The sequence below is a fragment of the Tyto alba genome, unplaced genomic scaffold (genome assembly GCF_018691265.1).
Source record: "Tyto alba isolate M040663 unplaced genomic scaffold, T.alba_DEE_v4.0 Super-Scaffold_12, whole genome shotgun sequence".
NCBI lineage: Eukaryota > Metazoa > Chordata > Aves > Strigiformes > Tytonidae > Tyto > Tyto alba.
In genome coordinates, this window is record NW_024881274.1 from 6797403 (window position 1) to 6812662 (window position 15260).

The following is a 15260-nucleotide window of genomic DNA, read 5'->3' on the forward strand; positions in this document are numbered from 1 at the left end:
CACGCCTGTTTGTGCTAAAGCTGTTCCGAGCTCGGGCAGCCCTTCCCTGTGGCAGCGAGGAGGCTCTGCTCAGCGCTGCTGCACAGCTCCGCAGCCAGCCCTGACAGCGAGTCCCTTACAGCTGAGGCAGCAGCAAGACACCCCTGAGGGCAGCACAGGCTCCTTCCCAGCCGTGAGATCATTTCTGGCTCCTTGCAGGACTCGGGAAGCCCCGTCAACCAGGAACCAAGTAAAAGAAGCCAGCAGATGGCAACAGCACCTCACACGGTGTTCACAAGATTGTTCAGAGTTGGGACTGGGGAAGCCCTTCTCCAGCAGGTCCATCTCTTCCTGCCTGGGGAAACCAGCAGCACCAGTCCAAAGCACAGAGACCTCCGCTGTCCCGGGTTCCCTCGCAGGGGATGGAAACAAGCAGCGCCCCAGCACAAGGCGAGCGAAGCCCCTTGGAGGCGGCTGGAGCCCCCAGGCAGCCTCTGCTCCAGGCAGGTGTCAGGAACTCGCTCACCAACGTGGTCCAGACCCTCCCTGCTTCCAGGATTTTAAGGAAATCCAACAGGGGCAAGAGGCACCAAGACCCTGGTTAGAGGATGAAGCCCCCATGAGCCAAGGCTGTTCACACAGGACACTTTATTCGCAGGTGCCCAGCAGGGCTTTCCGAGCCCCGGCGCTGCGAGGCGCGCGCAGGGCTGGTCCCCCCGTCGAGCGGAGCCGCGTGCGTGAGCTCCGGCAGCCGCCGCGCAGCCGAGGGGGCAGCGGCTCAGGCACCAGCACGGCCCAATCTTCAACTCTCCCAGGCATGCAGGGTGCCGGCCCAGCCGCGCGGAGCTGCACGGGAAGGCCCATCTCCGCCCCGACTCCGGGTCTCAGTCCACGCAGCAGTGACAGGAGAGGCCATCGTCCTCCAGAGACAGAGCCCTTCCCTTCCTTACTGCTTGCCCACAGGATTCCCAAGCCCGTCCAGTTGCCAAGCCGAGCTCCTCTGCACACTGCTCCCCCCACCTCTCCCCCACTTGCACCGTAGAGAAGCTTCCCTAGAACAATTAGGCAAGGAATAATTCCCACCCTTCGCCTGCCCAGCCCCTGCAGGGTGGCTGCGAGGTGCCCGGCCTCGGCGGGAGCTGGGCCAGCGGCCCCTGCTCCTCCTCACCCCGGGAGGGACGGGCACACATCCAGCCCTACAGAAGAGCCGGGTGCTGAACGCACCCCAAGCAGCCGAGCACACCTCGGCCTCCAGCACGACCGTTACATTCTGGTCCGCTCTCCTCGTTTGAGCTGATTAAGAAACATGAACATTGTTGATTATGGTAGGTTTATAAAAATTTTTTTTTTTAATCACACAAAACTGAAGTTTGTGATGAAGACTAAGTTGACAGTTCCTCTTAAATACCAGTATGCATAAGACATTGCATTAGGCACTAGGCAGCAGCCAACATCAGTTAGAGTCTGGCAACAGAAGCCATTTTAATACCTCCCTTCATACTTTGTGGAATTACAGGCTTTTGCAATACATATTGTTTCCACTGACAAGTTATCCGAGGTTTCCCCCACCCCACCTCTGTACATCAGTAAACCATGTGTATTCACACTAGAGTAGGGTTAACAACATTAGTGGCATCACAACCATCAAAAAAAGGACAATTTTCTATACAAGATTTTTGCAAAAGTTGCAACAGGATTAGTGCATTACGACAGAACCAGAGATAGAAAAAAAAAAAAGTTGGCATGCTAGAGTCCAACACAAATAAAGACAACAGGCAGCTAGTTGTATGTACTATATTGACAAGATACTGATTGGTTACATGAAGAAACATACAATACAAAATACAGAAGAAACCAGTTTTGCTTCCCTCTGCCCCACCCCAGAATACTCATAATTGATTTGGTCAATAAGTGGCCGAAAAGCCAGAGTTTGTCACTATAATGCTACAGTTTAGTGGTTGTTCTAGGCATCTCGTACTGGTATTAGCCTTAGCTTTTACATATGGGTAATTTTAAACAAAGTCGTCTAGTCTCAATATCCCTTTGTTTCCAACAGTGAACTACAGTACTGTGGGACCTGGGTGCTGCTGGCCCTCACCCGCGGGAAGGGATGAGCTGGCTGGGCAGACACCAGGTCATGCATCCACCACCACCAGGAAGAGGGAAGAGCAGAAGTTCATATATTAAAAAAGTGACTTAAGACTCAGAATTGAATTAGTATTTGTACAGAAAGGTGCAGGTGGAAGAACTCCCTCCAGCCTATGATCAGAAAGGGATGGAGAAATCACAGCAGCCACCGGCGGCAGCCGCTCTACGGTAAGTGCGATTGTTAGCGTGGATTCCAGTCACGTCATCCGAGGGCTCCGTCAGGCGGGGTCGGCTGCTCAGTTGCTGCAGCACTGGCTCCTGCTAGGCTGACTGCTCTCCTGGAGGTCAACCACCCGATTCCTACCCGGCCCACCAGGAGCGTTCTGGGGTTCGGTTTTTGGCAGTTTCTTGGCTAGAAAGAGACCAGACGTTAGTGGGCTCCTCCACCGCGGCCAAGCTGCTGCCCGCTGCGGCCCCCGGGCTGGCTCAGCGCCGCCCCGGCCCAAGCCTGCACCTCTTGAGGAGTTTGGGATCGGAGGCTGCTGCAGCACGAGTACAGCCAACCGACCCACTCCCGGTCCTGGCTCTCACTCACCCTGCCCCCCCCCCCTTACTCCCCGCCCCAGGTAAAGGGAGAGAGGGAAGAGGCTTTGCGAGGCGAAGGCTCCCAGCGCTCGGGGAGTGACCGCTCGCAGCACAGCAAACTGGTCCTCTACCCCAGGAAGAGCCTCCGGAGCCTGCCCGCCCCAGGAGCTCCCACGGTTTCCCCGTGGGCTGCACTGCTGGTGCCCGTGGCTACTCCAGCCATCCTCTGCACACAAGCTGTTACCTATTGCCATGAAGATTTCATTCACATTCATCGCTGTCTTTGCCGACGTCTCCATGAACAGCAAGCTGTTGTCATCTGCATATGTTTGTGCATCCTACAAACAATCACATCAGAGTGGTAAAGGCATCCTGCCAAGAGGAGGCCCAAGCAGGCTTCGCATGCTTCACTTGTTGGCAAACTGAACGCTGAAGAAAGGCCCCGTCCCACCCCAGGCCAGACACTCCCACCCCAGTCCCCTGACCCTGCCTGGCCAGGACAGCTGGGAGACATGCACCACTGAATGCTGCACGGCTGGCGTCCGAGCAGCCGAGCTGGGTACGGCAGCACAGACTGTTTGCGAGCCAAATGTAGACACAGCATGTCCCGAGCAGCACACCACCTTGTACTTTGGTTAGCTGGGAGGGCAATACACCCTGTAAGTGCACCACAAGCAATCCCGTGCAGAGGTCTGAGATAAGAGCTTCTCCTTGAAAGACTGCCTTAGGCAAGGTAAGAGCTGTGAAGAGTAGAGAACAAGCTGGGAATGATTCTTCACACGTCTTGTATCTAACAGATGCCATTTCATAAGCTGCTGAAGACAGCCCCAGCTGAGCATGGCACCAAAAGAGGCTGAAGACTGAAGCTTGTGCTTTGTGGGCCTTGCTCTCCACATTCATCACCACTGTTACCAACAAGAGGCTACAAGTGCTGTGGAAGGAGTGCCTGGGAAAGGCAGGTTACAATTCACTTTGAGTGGCACCCTGGGGTCCTCAGCAGCACAAATCTTGACTTCCACTCTCCATCAAATCACTGTGCACAGAGACACCGCCTCCCCCACCTAAGCAAAAAGCTGCTTTCCTGACTTGCTCAGGTAACAACCGATCTGGATTCCCACTCACCTGGAAGTCCACAGCTCTCTTGGTAGCAAGGTCTGCCTTGTTTCCTGCTAGTGCAATTACAATGTTGGGGCTAGCCTGCCTCTGCAACTCTTTCACCCAGTTCTTGGCTCGTACAAACGTATCCTGGAAGCAAACAGGAGGCAGTAGTCAGGAAGGGCAGCCTCTTATTAATCCACATTGAAGATATGATTAGAACAAGTCTTTCCTGTAAGAAGCGTAGCAGGATCCTTTATCAGCTTAGACGGCCTTGGTCAGAGCCGAGGAAGAGGCCATTGCCAGTTTTCAAGGAGCTCCGTCCCCGCAGGCAGGGACTCTGAACCCAGCCGCCCGCCCAGGGAACCGACAGCATCAGCTGCAAGCGCACAGCCCTCCTCCCCCCAAAGACCCCCAGCCCCCCGCTGCACTCACTGTGTTCGTGATGTCGTAGACGACAATGGCTGCCTGGGCACCCCGGTAGTACATGGGTGCCAGGCTGTGATACCGCTCTTGGCCTGCCGTATCCCATATTTCGAACTTCACCGTTGTGTCATCCAGACAGACTGTCTGCGTTAGGAAGGCAGCTGAAAGAGAAGGCCCACGTTTGCCTTATCCTGCCAGAGAGCCCCTGCAGCAGGAGCCCGGAGCAGCTCGGCATCGCTGGGAATAGCTTTGGAGAGCACCACAGTGCCCAGGCACCGAAGTCAGCCTGTTACACTGCACTCCTCAACTCAGTAACTGGTTATTTTCTTGTTTCAGCAAGTATTATACCAGGTGCTACACCTAGGAGAAAGGCAGCCAGTCTTGGATACAGATGGAAGCAGAACAGCCGAGTGCCCACGTGGCCCTCTGCAGCAGAGCACTAAGCCCTGCTTGCCCATAAGCTATGCTTACAGCTGTACTTACTCCCTGCACGGGTTACTGTAGGGACAAACCAAGCCTCTTCAATACACACCTCCTAACATTACTGCCCAGAGACCCAGGGGCTGACTGACCTTTCATTGGCGACACCATGCTAATGATTCCAAGCTAAGGAACTACTAGACCGGAAAGAGCTGTGGAAGTAGTTAACAGTATCAGGCTAGAAACCACCCCAAAATCCTAGGTCATGGTCTGAAAAGATAATTAAGGGCTATAAACCAAGCCAAAGGCCTCAGTTCTAATTAGAAGCAGGAATTCAAGCACTGGAAGTGAAGATGCCTTAGAGGCAGTGCGCACGGTTGCCATAGCATTATTCTCTGCTGCGCTGATCTTCACACCAACAACCAAGTTGTAAACCAAGAGTTAAAGCATTAGCTGCTTGACTATTTATAGCAAAAACCCCGGACCAGATTGAAAGAGTCATGAACACTCCTGCTACCCCTCGACTGCAGCAGTGAGGCCAGCATCTTCCAGCTGTAGGCATCTGGAGTTGGCACTCACCTCCAATCGTGCTCTCCTGGTACTCATGGAACTGCCCCTTCACGAAGCGCAGAACGAGGCTGGACTTCCCCACTGCCGACTCTCCCAAGAGAACAAGTTTAAACTGGCAGATTTTGTTTCCAGCAGCTGGCCCATTCGGTCGAGCAGCTCCACCTCGACCTGCCATTGTGGCCTAAGTGCAGGAGTGCCAAGACTTAAGGATGCTGCGGGTTCTGCAGTGGGATCCACCTGGAGGCAGGTTGCAACTGGAAGAGGAGGTCAGAGTTAGTGACACACTCACGGACCAGCCGTACCAGTTCAAGGGTGGGTTTGATCTGCAACCACCAGCAGCGCAGGCAGGGGGAGGCTCCTTCCCACGGTGGAGTTACCAACCGCCGCACCACAGCACTGCTGGGCCCTTTCTGCCAGTCAGCAGCTCCTTCGGCAGGATCTCAAGTCTTCTGAGCCTCCCCAGAGAAGGGGTATCAGTAACACGAGCTTTCCTCCCCACCCGTGGGCCCTCCAGTGCTTCCACTATGTGTGGATGTTACACCTTGCCAGGGTGAGGCAAGTAAAGAACAGCCAGCACATCAATTGCTGTTATTAGAGCTTCGTCTATTAAAACAACAATTACTCAGTTCGTGGAGGTAACAGTGGTTGACCTTCAGCTCCTTCCTCCTCACCCAAGCTCACAAGGCAGCAACCTCAGACTATCAATACAACACAGATGTTCAAGTGCCATCACGGGAAGCAGTTCTGTAGGTCAGTCCTTCAGACCACGAGGCATTCAGACCAAGGGAGTTTCTACAGTCAGTCTGACCGTTTAGAGGCGCTCACGCCAAGCCATTAAATACTGCACCTCAGAGCAGTCCTGAGGAAGGCCTTCAAGCCGCTCTGCAAGCAGCCTGCCACAGGGAGGGAAGCTGTTTGCTAGCACCCACCCTCTGCGCACAGGCTGCGCATTCAGAGGCTGAAAGCAGCTGCTCCCCATCACTGCTGCAAACGGGTACTCGCCACCAAACAAGCGGCTCAGCAGCTCGATCCAAGTGCAGAGGCAACACCTAACACTGGCCACTTCCCACACCCTGTCCAGCAGCCTCAGTGCCCTTGTCCCACATCATTCCAGGTCACCAGGCTACCAGTCACGTTCTTCATGAGACTGTTCAAATCCAGCTATGCTGAACAGCACCAACTGGGAACGTCACCCACAGTCAGAACTGCCATCCCATCTTCCCAGCACCAAAGCTCTAGAATGGTACAGAAGCACAAAACCACTGCAAGAGCAGCAGGGCAAGCTGGTTTCCATCCAAAGCTAACCACAAGAGAAGTCTCAGTGCCTTCCGAACCATTTAGCTCAACTGCAAGCAGAGAACAGGAGTACTTTCAAAGCACACAGTTATACAGATTTAGGCATATTTCCTGTACTCATCACAGCTCCCACTTCCTGTCAGTGATAAATGCTACAACTGATTGCATCTGCTCTCTACCACCACTTTCCCTTCAACTCTCATAACCCAAGCTTCTTGTTGACAGACATCTGCAAAGATATCCCATTCCTCCTTGCTCTGGGAGTACCCCCAAAGAAACTCTGGGTATGCTCTGAGTGCATCCAGCACTTACCCAGCAAACACCAGATTCCCATGAATAAGCATATTAAAGCAAGTTGAAATGGGTCCAAATGGGAACAGTATGTCCTGTGAAAAAGGCTCAGGCCTGCCTCACCACAGAGGCTTACCAAGGAAGAGTTTCAAATATCTGCTTTCCAGAGCAAAGCCTGTCTAGTTGTGACTGCTGTGAGGCTACTTGAACTATGTCTCGAGTTTAAACAGTTCCATAGTTTGATAGGAAACCTACAGTCATTTCAGTTTGAGCGCTCATTCAGAGGGACAGTCCATTAGCATCATCAGCAGAACCTCTTCAGCATTCAAAACAAGAAAGCACTTGAGCATACTCCGACCTACAGAGATATTCAACCTCAAATTGTTTTGACCAGGAGGCAAGTCAGAAACCTACTGTTAAGGCAGCACCGTTGACAGGAGGAGGCAGGTAGGGAAGAAACCATGAGGAGTAACTTCAGTGCAGCGAGATGTGTCAGGAGCCTGAGCTGTAAGAAGCCAGTGCTCTGAGGGGCCTGCCCAGTCTCGGGTTAAGTCAGTGAAAAAATTGCAAGTGATATCTAGGTCCTTGCAAAGGTCAGTAACACTGTCAGGACCCCTACCTCCTCTTCCAAGGAAGGACAAACACTGTTTTGACAGGATGAGAAAGCCGATAAGCAGCAAATTAGCAACTTGTTTTGCCGGACAGCGAGGAAGCGGCATTTTGCAGCTCTGGCCAGGAGCAGCTTGGTAACCACTGGGCTCAAGAGGCACATCAGCAACTCTGCATCTCTACCAGCCTGAAAAAGTTTCCACCTTTTAGTTTCTCCTCTAGCCAGAGCTAGCAAGGAACAGCTTTTGCTTGTTTAACCTTGTATTCATTTACCAGCGCAGTCTATCAGCAACACACAAGCTCTGTTGCCATTTCAGACTAACACACTGCACACTGAACGCCACGTGAATCGTGCCTGAGTTATGATCTCCTGAAATATGATAGGGGTGATTCCCAGAGCAAAACAAGGAAATGAGCCTGTTGACATCCTCAAGTCTTAGCATGACCTATATTTCACAGATCTCAGTCCATTTTGCTATCGGGTTGTGCTGCAGGAACGCAAACAGAATTAGACAAGCATGTCTGTGTCCAACTCCTCATGGAGAGCTACTGATCAGAGCAAGTAGTCAAGCAGCTAAAGCCTTTGACCACTTAATTATAGAGAACCTGATCATCATCTAAAGATGGTTTGAAGTTTGGCTGCAGGATTATATGACTTCATGTCCACTTGAGAAGCTGCCAGACCTTTAGGATGTTTGGGTGGAATTTATGCAGTTCAGATGACCCTAACTGGTCACTAAGGGTCTCTGGATAAGAACATATGAGATCAGGATGACCAGCTTAGCATTTCTGCTGACATTCACAGGAAAACCAAATAACTGAAGTGAGTGACTACCAAAGCTGTACACAGGGAAAACTCTCCATTGCAGGGTGATTACTTTGGCACTTTTCACTAATGCTAATGCATTTGAGGATCCCTGTCAGAAACAGAACTCCACTCTGCCGAATGCAGAAGTAACAGGCTGTGTAGTTTAGCTGCCTGGATCTGCGCTAGATCAGCCCACACTGATTAGTGAATATTGGTTTGAGAAACAGGGAGTGCTTCATGCTGTAAGAAGCCATTTCTGATGCTCAGGGAGGCTGTTCATCTCCTCTCTTCCAGCAGAGTGGATCCTCATGAGAGCACTGACACTCGAGCCATGGGTCGGTCAGACCAAAATAACTACAGCAGTACTGTCCAGACAACTGAAAGCAGCTGAAGCTTCCCATACTAATTCAACAAGTCAAGACCATGAGAAGGAAGGGTATGATAGGGTATTCCTATAATCAAGATTAACAAGTATTAATTTTCCTACTAGCTTCTTGTAACCAGTGAAACTCAGCAGCTTGTGATGTCACGAGATCCATAAAAAGGTACATGCTGGTTTATTTGCTTGCCCTACCTGCCTCCTGCTTACTGAAGCACATATAGCACACAGGCAAAAGTACCAATTTTTTTATTGTAAGCTCTTGGAACAGTCTCTTGTTTGCTTTGAGATCAAAGACAAGTTTCAATGCCTGATGCTGTCCAGCAACCAAGTCCAGGTCTACCCTTTCTGCAGTTTGTGCCCCTCTCAACACCTCACTTCTTTACCAGGATTTGTCGTAGGGGCTTGTACACTACCATGAATACTGAATTTGAGAACCCGAGTGCTCTAAATGGGAAAGCGCATGACAGTGCTGCTGCATTCCCAGTCTACTTAAGAGCACACAGTTCTCCAGAACTGTTAGGATGCTCAAGAATAACACAAGAGCTTGTTTCAAACAAGCCAGCCCAGTACAAGAACCCCAATCTCCACAGGGCAATTACCATCAGATCCCCATGTTAACCCCTGCATGAGACAATTGCTTCACAAGACTCACTACCAGAGGAAAAGTACTAATTTAAGGTGTCAGAAGTTATAGAATCTGGTATTTTTGCCCTGTGTTCACCCAGTAGCAAGGACTACTCTGAAAACTGGCAATATTTAGAAACCCAGTCCTGAAGAATCTAATTACCCAAGACTACTGCTTCTGCTCTCATCTATGCAAGAAGCCATTTCACTGGGGATTTGTTGGCTTAGAATCAAAATACTCAAGACAAAAGCCCCAGTGAAGTATTTATCTTGTTAAATAGCTGACAGTGTTACATGAATTCCTTGGCAAAGAAAGCCCTGAAGTTATTGGGTGGTTTTACTTCACCTAACTCTGAATGGGCAGCTAGCCATGGCTAGCAGGAAACCTGTGCTACCTTGTTCCCACCCAGAACTGGCAAGTCAGCTTTAGGACCCAGATTCACAAGCAGCATCCACCAGCAGGACCAGGACCAAGTGGGGGACCCACCAGAACAACACACAGACTCCACTAGCCCAGATTAGCATAGCATGGAGTGTCAGCCTGAATTTCCAACACATTAATATGATTAAAAACAAACTTCAAAAGCCTTACTGCAGCAGGGTTGACAGTGCAGAGGAAGGAGTAACAGATCCAGCTCTTGGTGATGAGATGAACCAGAAAACAGATGTAAAACACCAATCTCAGTCCCTCAGCCCCATGAAGTCCAATCAGTTTTAATACCTCATCTTTCTACAAACAACATGCACTACCCTCCACAAAGAACACAGCCTCTTGGTCAGTAAGGCTGTAGTCTGGAGCTTCAGAAACAGCTCCAAATTGGGGAACTGGTCACTGCACTTGTCAGGAGCTGCACTACAGCCTTAAAATGTAGCTTCACAGACTTAAGTCAGACCAGAGAGCAGTTTCAGAAGTACTCCTACAGTTGTTACACTGTAAGTTAGTCACAACCTCTCTGTAGAGTCTCACGTCCAAGCCTCCCACAGACTTGGGCACACATTTTAGAGGTTAATAGGATTTACACTGGCAAAAAGTTAAATTACTTCTTGTTGATAGCTAGTCCTGAACAAGTGTAGTAGAATCGGTAACACCAGCTCCTTTCCATGCTTTTAATACATGCATCTGTTTTCTGACATCTGCAGAGCCATGGTCCCCAAACCAGCCCCAGCAGCCGGCTGTTTTTCAAAGCAGTTTTCGAAAACAATTCTATCAGAGATTTCAAGGCCACCACCCCACAGCCACCATTCAATCCAGCCCAGATGCCACCTGCAGCTGAGCCAGCAGGACAGTACAAAACACAGCCACCCCTCAGCTGGGCCACCCAGGGCCAAGCAGCAGAAGAGGCCTTTCCATCGCTCCACGATGCGAGCCGAAGACTGGGCTTGTGAAGGACAGCTGCCAAGCACAGTGAGATGGGGCCGTCTTCCTTCAGTCATCTCTACAGCTTTTTTAGGCAGGACAGGCTCGAGAGAGGAAATCCTGATGAAGGCCAAGTTTCTGCTACTTCTCATGGCCTCATGCATGACAAGCTGCTGCTCAGAGCTGAGCACGAGTGGCCACTGAAGATGTGATCTGAACAGGCAGTGCTGCACTTGGACAAGATCATCTGATGTTCAGATCAACTCAGAACAGTTATATACAGAAAGCTACTGCTCAGTCTGAGACAGTCTCATTTGCTAGTGTCATCTGCTTGAACTAGGCAAGTCAGCCCGAAGATTTAAACTACGAAGCCAGGAACACCCATGCATCCTGCAAAGCTGATCTGACTCTCTGGAAGATGAGGCAAAGATCACAGCCTGTGCGAGTGAGCTAAGTGCAGTCTGTCAGTCAAAGGGAGGTTTATCAAGCTCCTTCAAGCCTTCTAGCCAGTTTAACCCCAAATACAACACCCTCAGAAGGGTTTCCTAAGTTAAAGTGGTTATCCTTTACCAGGAATTCTTGAAAACGCCTCACGAGGTAAAAAGACATTACACTTACTGATGCTACCTGGGAGCTATGTTTTTTTTTATACTCCAGAGTGCTGAGTAGGTATCAGCAACAAGAGTTATTAGCATGTTGGTCACACTGGCAACACAAGGAAGTTCCATCCCTAATCCAGTAGCGGTTTTAATTCTGCAGAACAGCATGACTAACTGCTTTTAAAACTGCAGTTGGTGTCCTATTAGATCACTGTAGCTGAACAGAGAAACAGGCAGTAAAGCCAGGCCAAGAGGTAGTGCTTCCACCTGGTCCTCGTGTACCAGGATAACACCAGAACTCACATTCTGACCAGGGTCACCAAACCCCAAGTTGTGTTGACACTATCACAGGTAAACTCACACCAGATCCGACTGATGGAAGACCCATGAATGCAAGCCTTCAGTACTGCTTTGGTCAAGCTCTACTTAGCTGAGCTATGGAGACAATACGCTTGCAAAGATTGCTTTAAAAAGAGCAGAATGAGAAGTGGCAGCTTTCTACCGAGTGTTATTAGGGCATGAATTGCAGCAAAATACTTCTGTGGAAGAGCTTTGCATTGCCTTTTCACATAAGCTTCTCACTAGCTGTAGGGAATAAAGCCTCCGTGTTTCCCGTCCCCACATTAACTCCCTTTTGGAGGCTTTACCTACTTTTACTTATATTTGATACTGGAAGAACTTTGTCATATTTCACAGAAGATGAGGCACAGCTAGGCTGAAGGAGTAACTCATGAGTGTAGTCTGGACCCACTACAAATTGAACAAAAGCATCAAGTTTTTAATTCTGCAGGCAAGGTTCTTTTAACTCTTGTTCTTGATATTGTTCACTGCTCAGCACACCCTCAGACACAGCCTAATCTTGACCAGAAGTCCAGCAACATGTACCTTTAGATAGCACCTACTATTCTGTGAACAAGAATGCAAGATCATAAACAACGCAAAGCAGAAAACCGCCATCTTCACTGCAAAAGAATCAGTGACCTTCATAATATCTTTTCCAGACTGCACAAAGATCTCTTGCCTCTAGCAGCTCCTTATTTGGAGCTCTACCAAATAAAAGCAAACATGAAAACCAGTGTTTTCTTATCTGTCTATGTTGAACTACTCCAGCAGTTCATTCCCGTGCTCCAGGGGAAGAAAGGGATCCTTCTAGGATTTAGATGAAGCTTTATTCTTCCCCAATACTGTCACTTCCAGGAAGATTCATTGTTTCTGGCCAGCATTTGGAGTGATTTCACAGTGTTACTCTGATGATTTAACAGAACTTGCATAAGAGGACTTCAAACTTCATACCCCAAGGGAAGAAAACAGCTGACTCCACCGTTTCTACATTCTACCCTCTTCTAAGTATGCTGACCAAAATACTCTGGGCTACACCCACTTCGTTAGAAGCGTTCCCATTTTATTTCCTGTGCCTGAAAGTACTTGGCATTCTTTCCCCCTCTCTTTTCAGGGGGATGCCATGACCACCTATCTGCTAAACAAGTGGCAGTTTAAGAAGTCAGGATAAACAGTTTATGACTAGCAGGACCTAGAGCAATTCTAGAGCTGTTCCCTCTTCAGATGCAGAAGAGCTCTGCTGTGATGGAGATAACTGTTGTGATGAGAAGTGGAATTAATTTGGGTAAGCACACAAAGTATGAATACAATACGAGACACTTCTGTTTCCACTTCTGTTTCAGACACCACCCAATCCATTACTGGTTTCACTAGTAAAGCAAATAGACCTAAACCCAACTCTTTTCATGGTAAAATTAGACAAATGGTTTATTTTACTATATTCATATCCACACATCAAGCCAGCCTTCCCTGTATTGCTCTCTAGTAACTTAACCCCTTCTCCAGGAGTCCCATTTCATCTTGCCTGTGTTGCTCCCTCACCTGAAGGGGTATCAGCACCTCATTTAACAGCCTTAAGATCTACACTGCCTGGCACTATCTCAAAATCAATGTACCCAAACCAACCTGTAGTGTCTGGGAGGGAAAGACTGCCTCTAAAGGTAGATTTTTTGCTGTGAAGGTAGTTGACTGTTCAGGCATATTGTTGAGACTCAGGAGGAGTCCAAGATGATCTCAGCACCGAGACCCAGTTATTGAAGCCAAGCATTGCTTTTCTTAACCTTACAGGTCTATGTAGACTTGTGCTTTACCTGCTCTCCCCACTCCAAGAATGTATTAAAACCAACATTGTCTTGCAGCTGCCTATACACACTATTCTGAATTCTTCACCCTTTTCAGACAGTTCTTTCACCTTATTATCCACTTAAGCTGAAAAAAATGTAAAAGGCTTTGAGTCAAGGCAGTAGTGAACATTAATGGGATATTCCAATAAAGTTCTCTCAGACAGCACGGCACGTCAAGCCAATATGAATCAGAAGTATCTTTCTTTTTTTGGTCTCAACAAAGCTTCAGAGTAGGCTCAGGAGTGCTAACTTAGTGCAAAGTAGAATTGATGTCATGCTATAAGCAGGGCAGCTCAAATATGTGTTGACCCACCACACAAAAAGCTAAGAATAGTAGATGCAAGTTGTTCCATATAAGACTTAAAATAGTACCTCAGCATGCCCTCTTCCCTCCGATTTCCTTACATGCTTGGAAACAGTCAAGGTCAGAATTCCGACAGCCACGTACAAAAGCAACAAGCTAAAGGTCAGCTGAGATCGGGTCAACACTGTACGTGGGCTTTCTGGCAGACCAGCTTACAGTGAGAGGCACAGTTAGATAGCAGAGAGCAACCACGACTGTTATGACTCCTCACAGCTCCCACCGAGCCCCGGGGAGTTTTATCAGCACCTTGAGCATTACCAGGAATAAGGTGGGAGCAGCTTTCACAGGATTATGCATTTCAGACCTGTTGCTCACACCCACATCTGCACGCTCAGCCTCTGCGGGATCGCACACCGACTGCGCGCCCAGCTTACGGGCAGGGGTGTCTCCCACCGTGCTGAAGATCTGAGGACGGCCTCGTGTCTGAGCTTCCTCCCAGACAAGCTACAAAACTTCCTTGCAGTTCTTCAAGAGCCTGCAGCACCACATACTTTGCTTCACAAACGCTGCCAGGGGGGCACAGGGTCTGTGTTTGTCACCAGCAGCAATCCCGAATAGTCTCCATTCCTCTAGAACCTATTTTCAGCAGATAAAGTCACATCCCTCATTTAGGCAGTTCTCTTCTCAGGAACCTGGCCGAGCTTTCACACTTCTAGAGTTTCTATTCCCACGTCAGCAGCTGACTAGCTACAACAAACTACACCGCTTCTATCCTTACAGGTGCCACACCTTCCCCAAATTCCATTTAACTTCCAAACAGTCATCTCTCCAAGAGACAAAGGAGCTGGGAAATCGCAGTCAGGCAGCCCCGGGAGCCGGCACCGGCTGCCGAGCCGGCCTTCCCAACCCACGGCGGGAACGGCGCTAGGCCCGGGTCCCCGCAGCGCGGGCGCGACACGCTCCGTGACGGGGGGGGAACCGTCAGCTCCGGCGCGCTGAGCTCCCCCCGCAGCGCAGCCCCCCCCCCCGGCCACAGCTCGGTACCAGACCCGGCCGGCACCGGGGCCGCCCAGCCCTCCCGGATGCCGAGCGGGACGGGCCCGCCCGGGGGGGGGGGGTATGGGGTATTTCAGGCAGGCCCGAGCCCCCCGCCAGCTCCAGACCCACAGCTCACGCAACCCCCCGAGCCCCCACCGCCGGGCTCCTCCCGGGGCTGCGGCGCACGGGCCCGGTGGACCCGGGCCGCCGGGACAGAGCTCGGCCCCCCCGCCCGGAGGGCCCCATGACCCGCCGCCCCCCCGGCCCCGCTCACCGCCCGGAGCGCCGCTCCCCCCACCGCAGGTGAGTCTTGCAGGCCCCGGCCCTCACTTCCGCCTTTACCCGTTCCGCTTCCGGATCCGCCCACCCCTTCCGCTCCCCAGCCCTCCGGCCACAGGCAGCTAAACCTGCCAATCAGACGTGCTCCGCCCCCCACGCCGGCAGTGCGGCGTGACGTCAGGACGCGGGGGGCGATGGGAGTTGTGGTCCGAGGGCGCGGGGAGCCCCGGCGGGGCGGGGCGGGGCGGCGGGCAGAGTCTCACCCGGAGCCGCGGATGGAAAAATAGAGCCTTTATTTCCCGCTGGGGCGGGGCGTGACGACATAAA

The 15260-nt window shown here is 50.8% G+C and overlaps 1 protein-coding gene across 1 annotated transcript; it reads right to left on the minus strand.

The window, feature by feature from the left end:
* Window positions 1–1305: 1305 nt before the first annotated feature.
* RAB5C (RAB5C, member RAS oncogene family) lies at window positions 1306–15071 on the minus strand. Its single transcript, XM_042787295.1, has 6 exons — window positions 14929–15071; window positions 5173–5417; window positions 4183–4334; window positions 3775–3897; window positions 2897–2990; window positions 1306–2479 (listed from the first exon to the last, which is right to left on the minus strand). The coding sequence occupies exons 2-6, from the start codon at window positions 5336–5338 to the stop codon at window positions 2364–2366; spliced, it is 651 nt and encodes a 216-aa protein (XP_042643229.1). The 5' UTR covers window positions 5339–5417; window positions 14929–15071; the 3' UTR covers window positions 1306–2363.
* Between the last annotated feature and the right edge of the window lie 189 nt (window positions 15072–15260).

Bases quoted from the DNA above. Each gene is read 5' to 3' on its own strand.
- RAB5C (XM_042787295.1), bottom strand. From the start codon at position 5,338: ATGGCAGGTCGAGGTGGAGCTGCTCGACCGAATGGGCCAGCTGCTGGA. The intron at 4,335-5,172 runs GTGAGTGCCAAC...CTTCTCTTTCAG, and splicing joins CCAGGAGAGCACGATTGGAG to CTGCCTTCCTAACGCAGACA. The intron at 3,898-4,182 runs GTGAGTGCAGCG...GTTTGCTTCCAG, and splicing joins TCTACGACATCACGAACACA to GATACGTTTGTACGAGCCAA.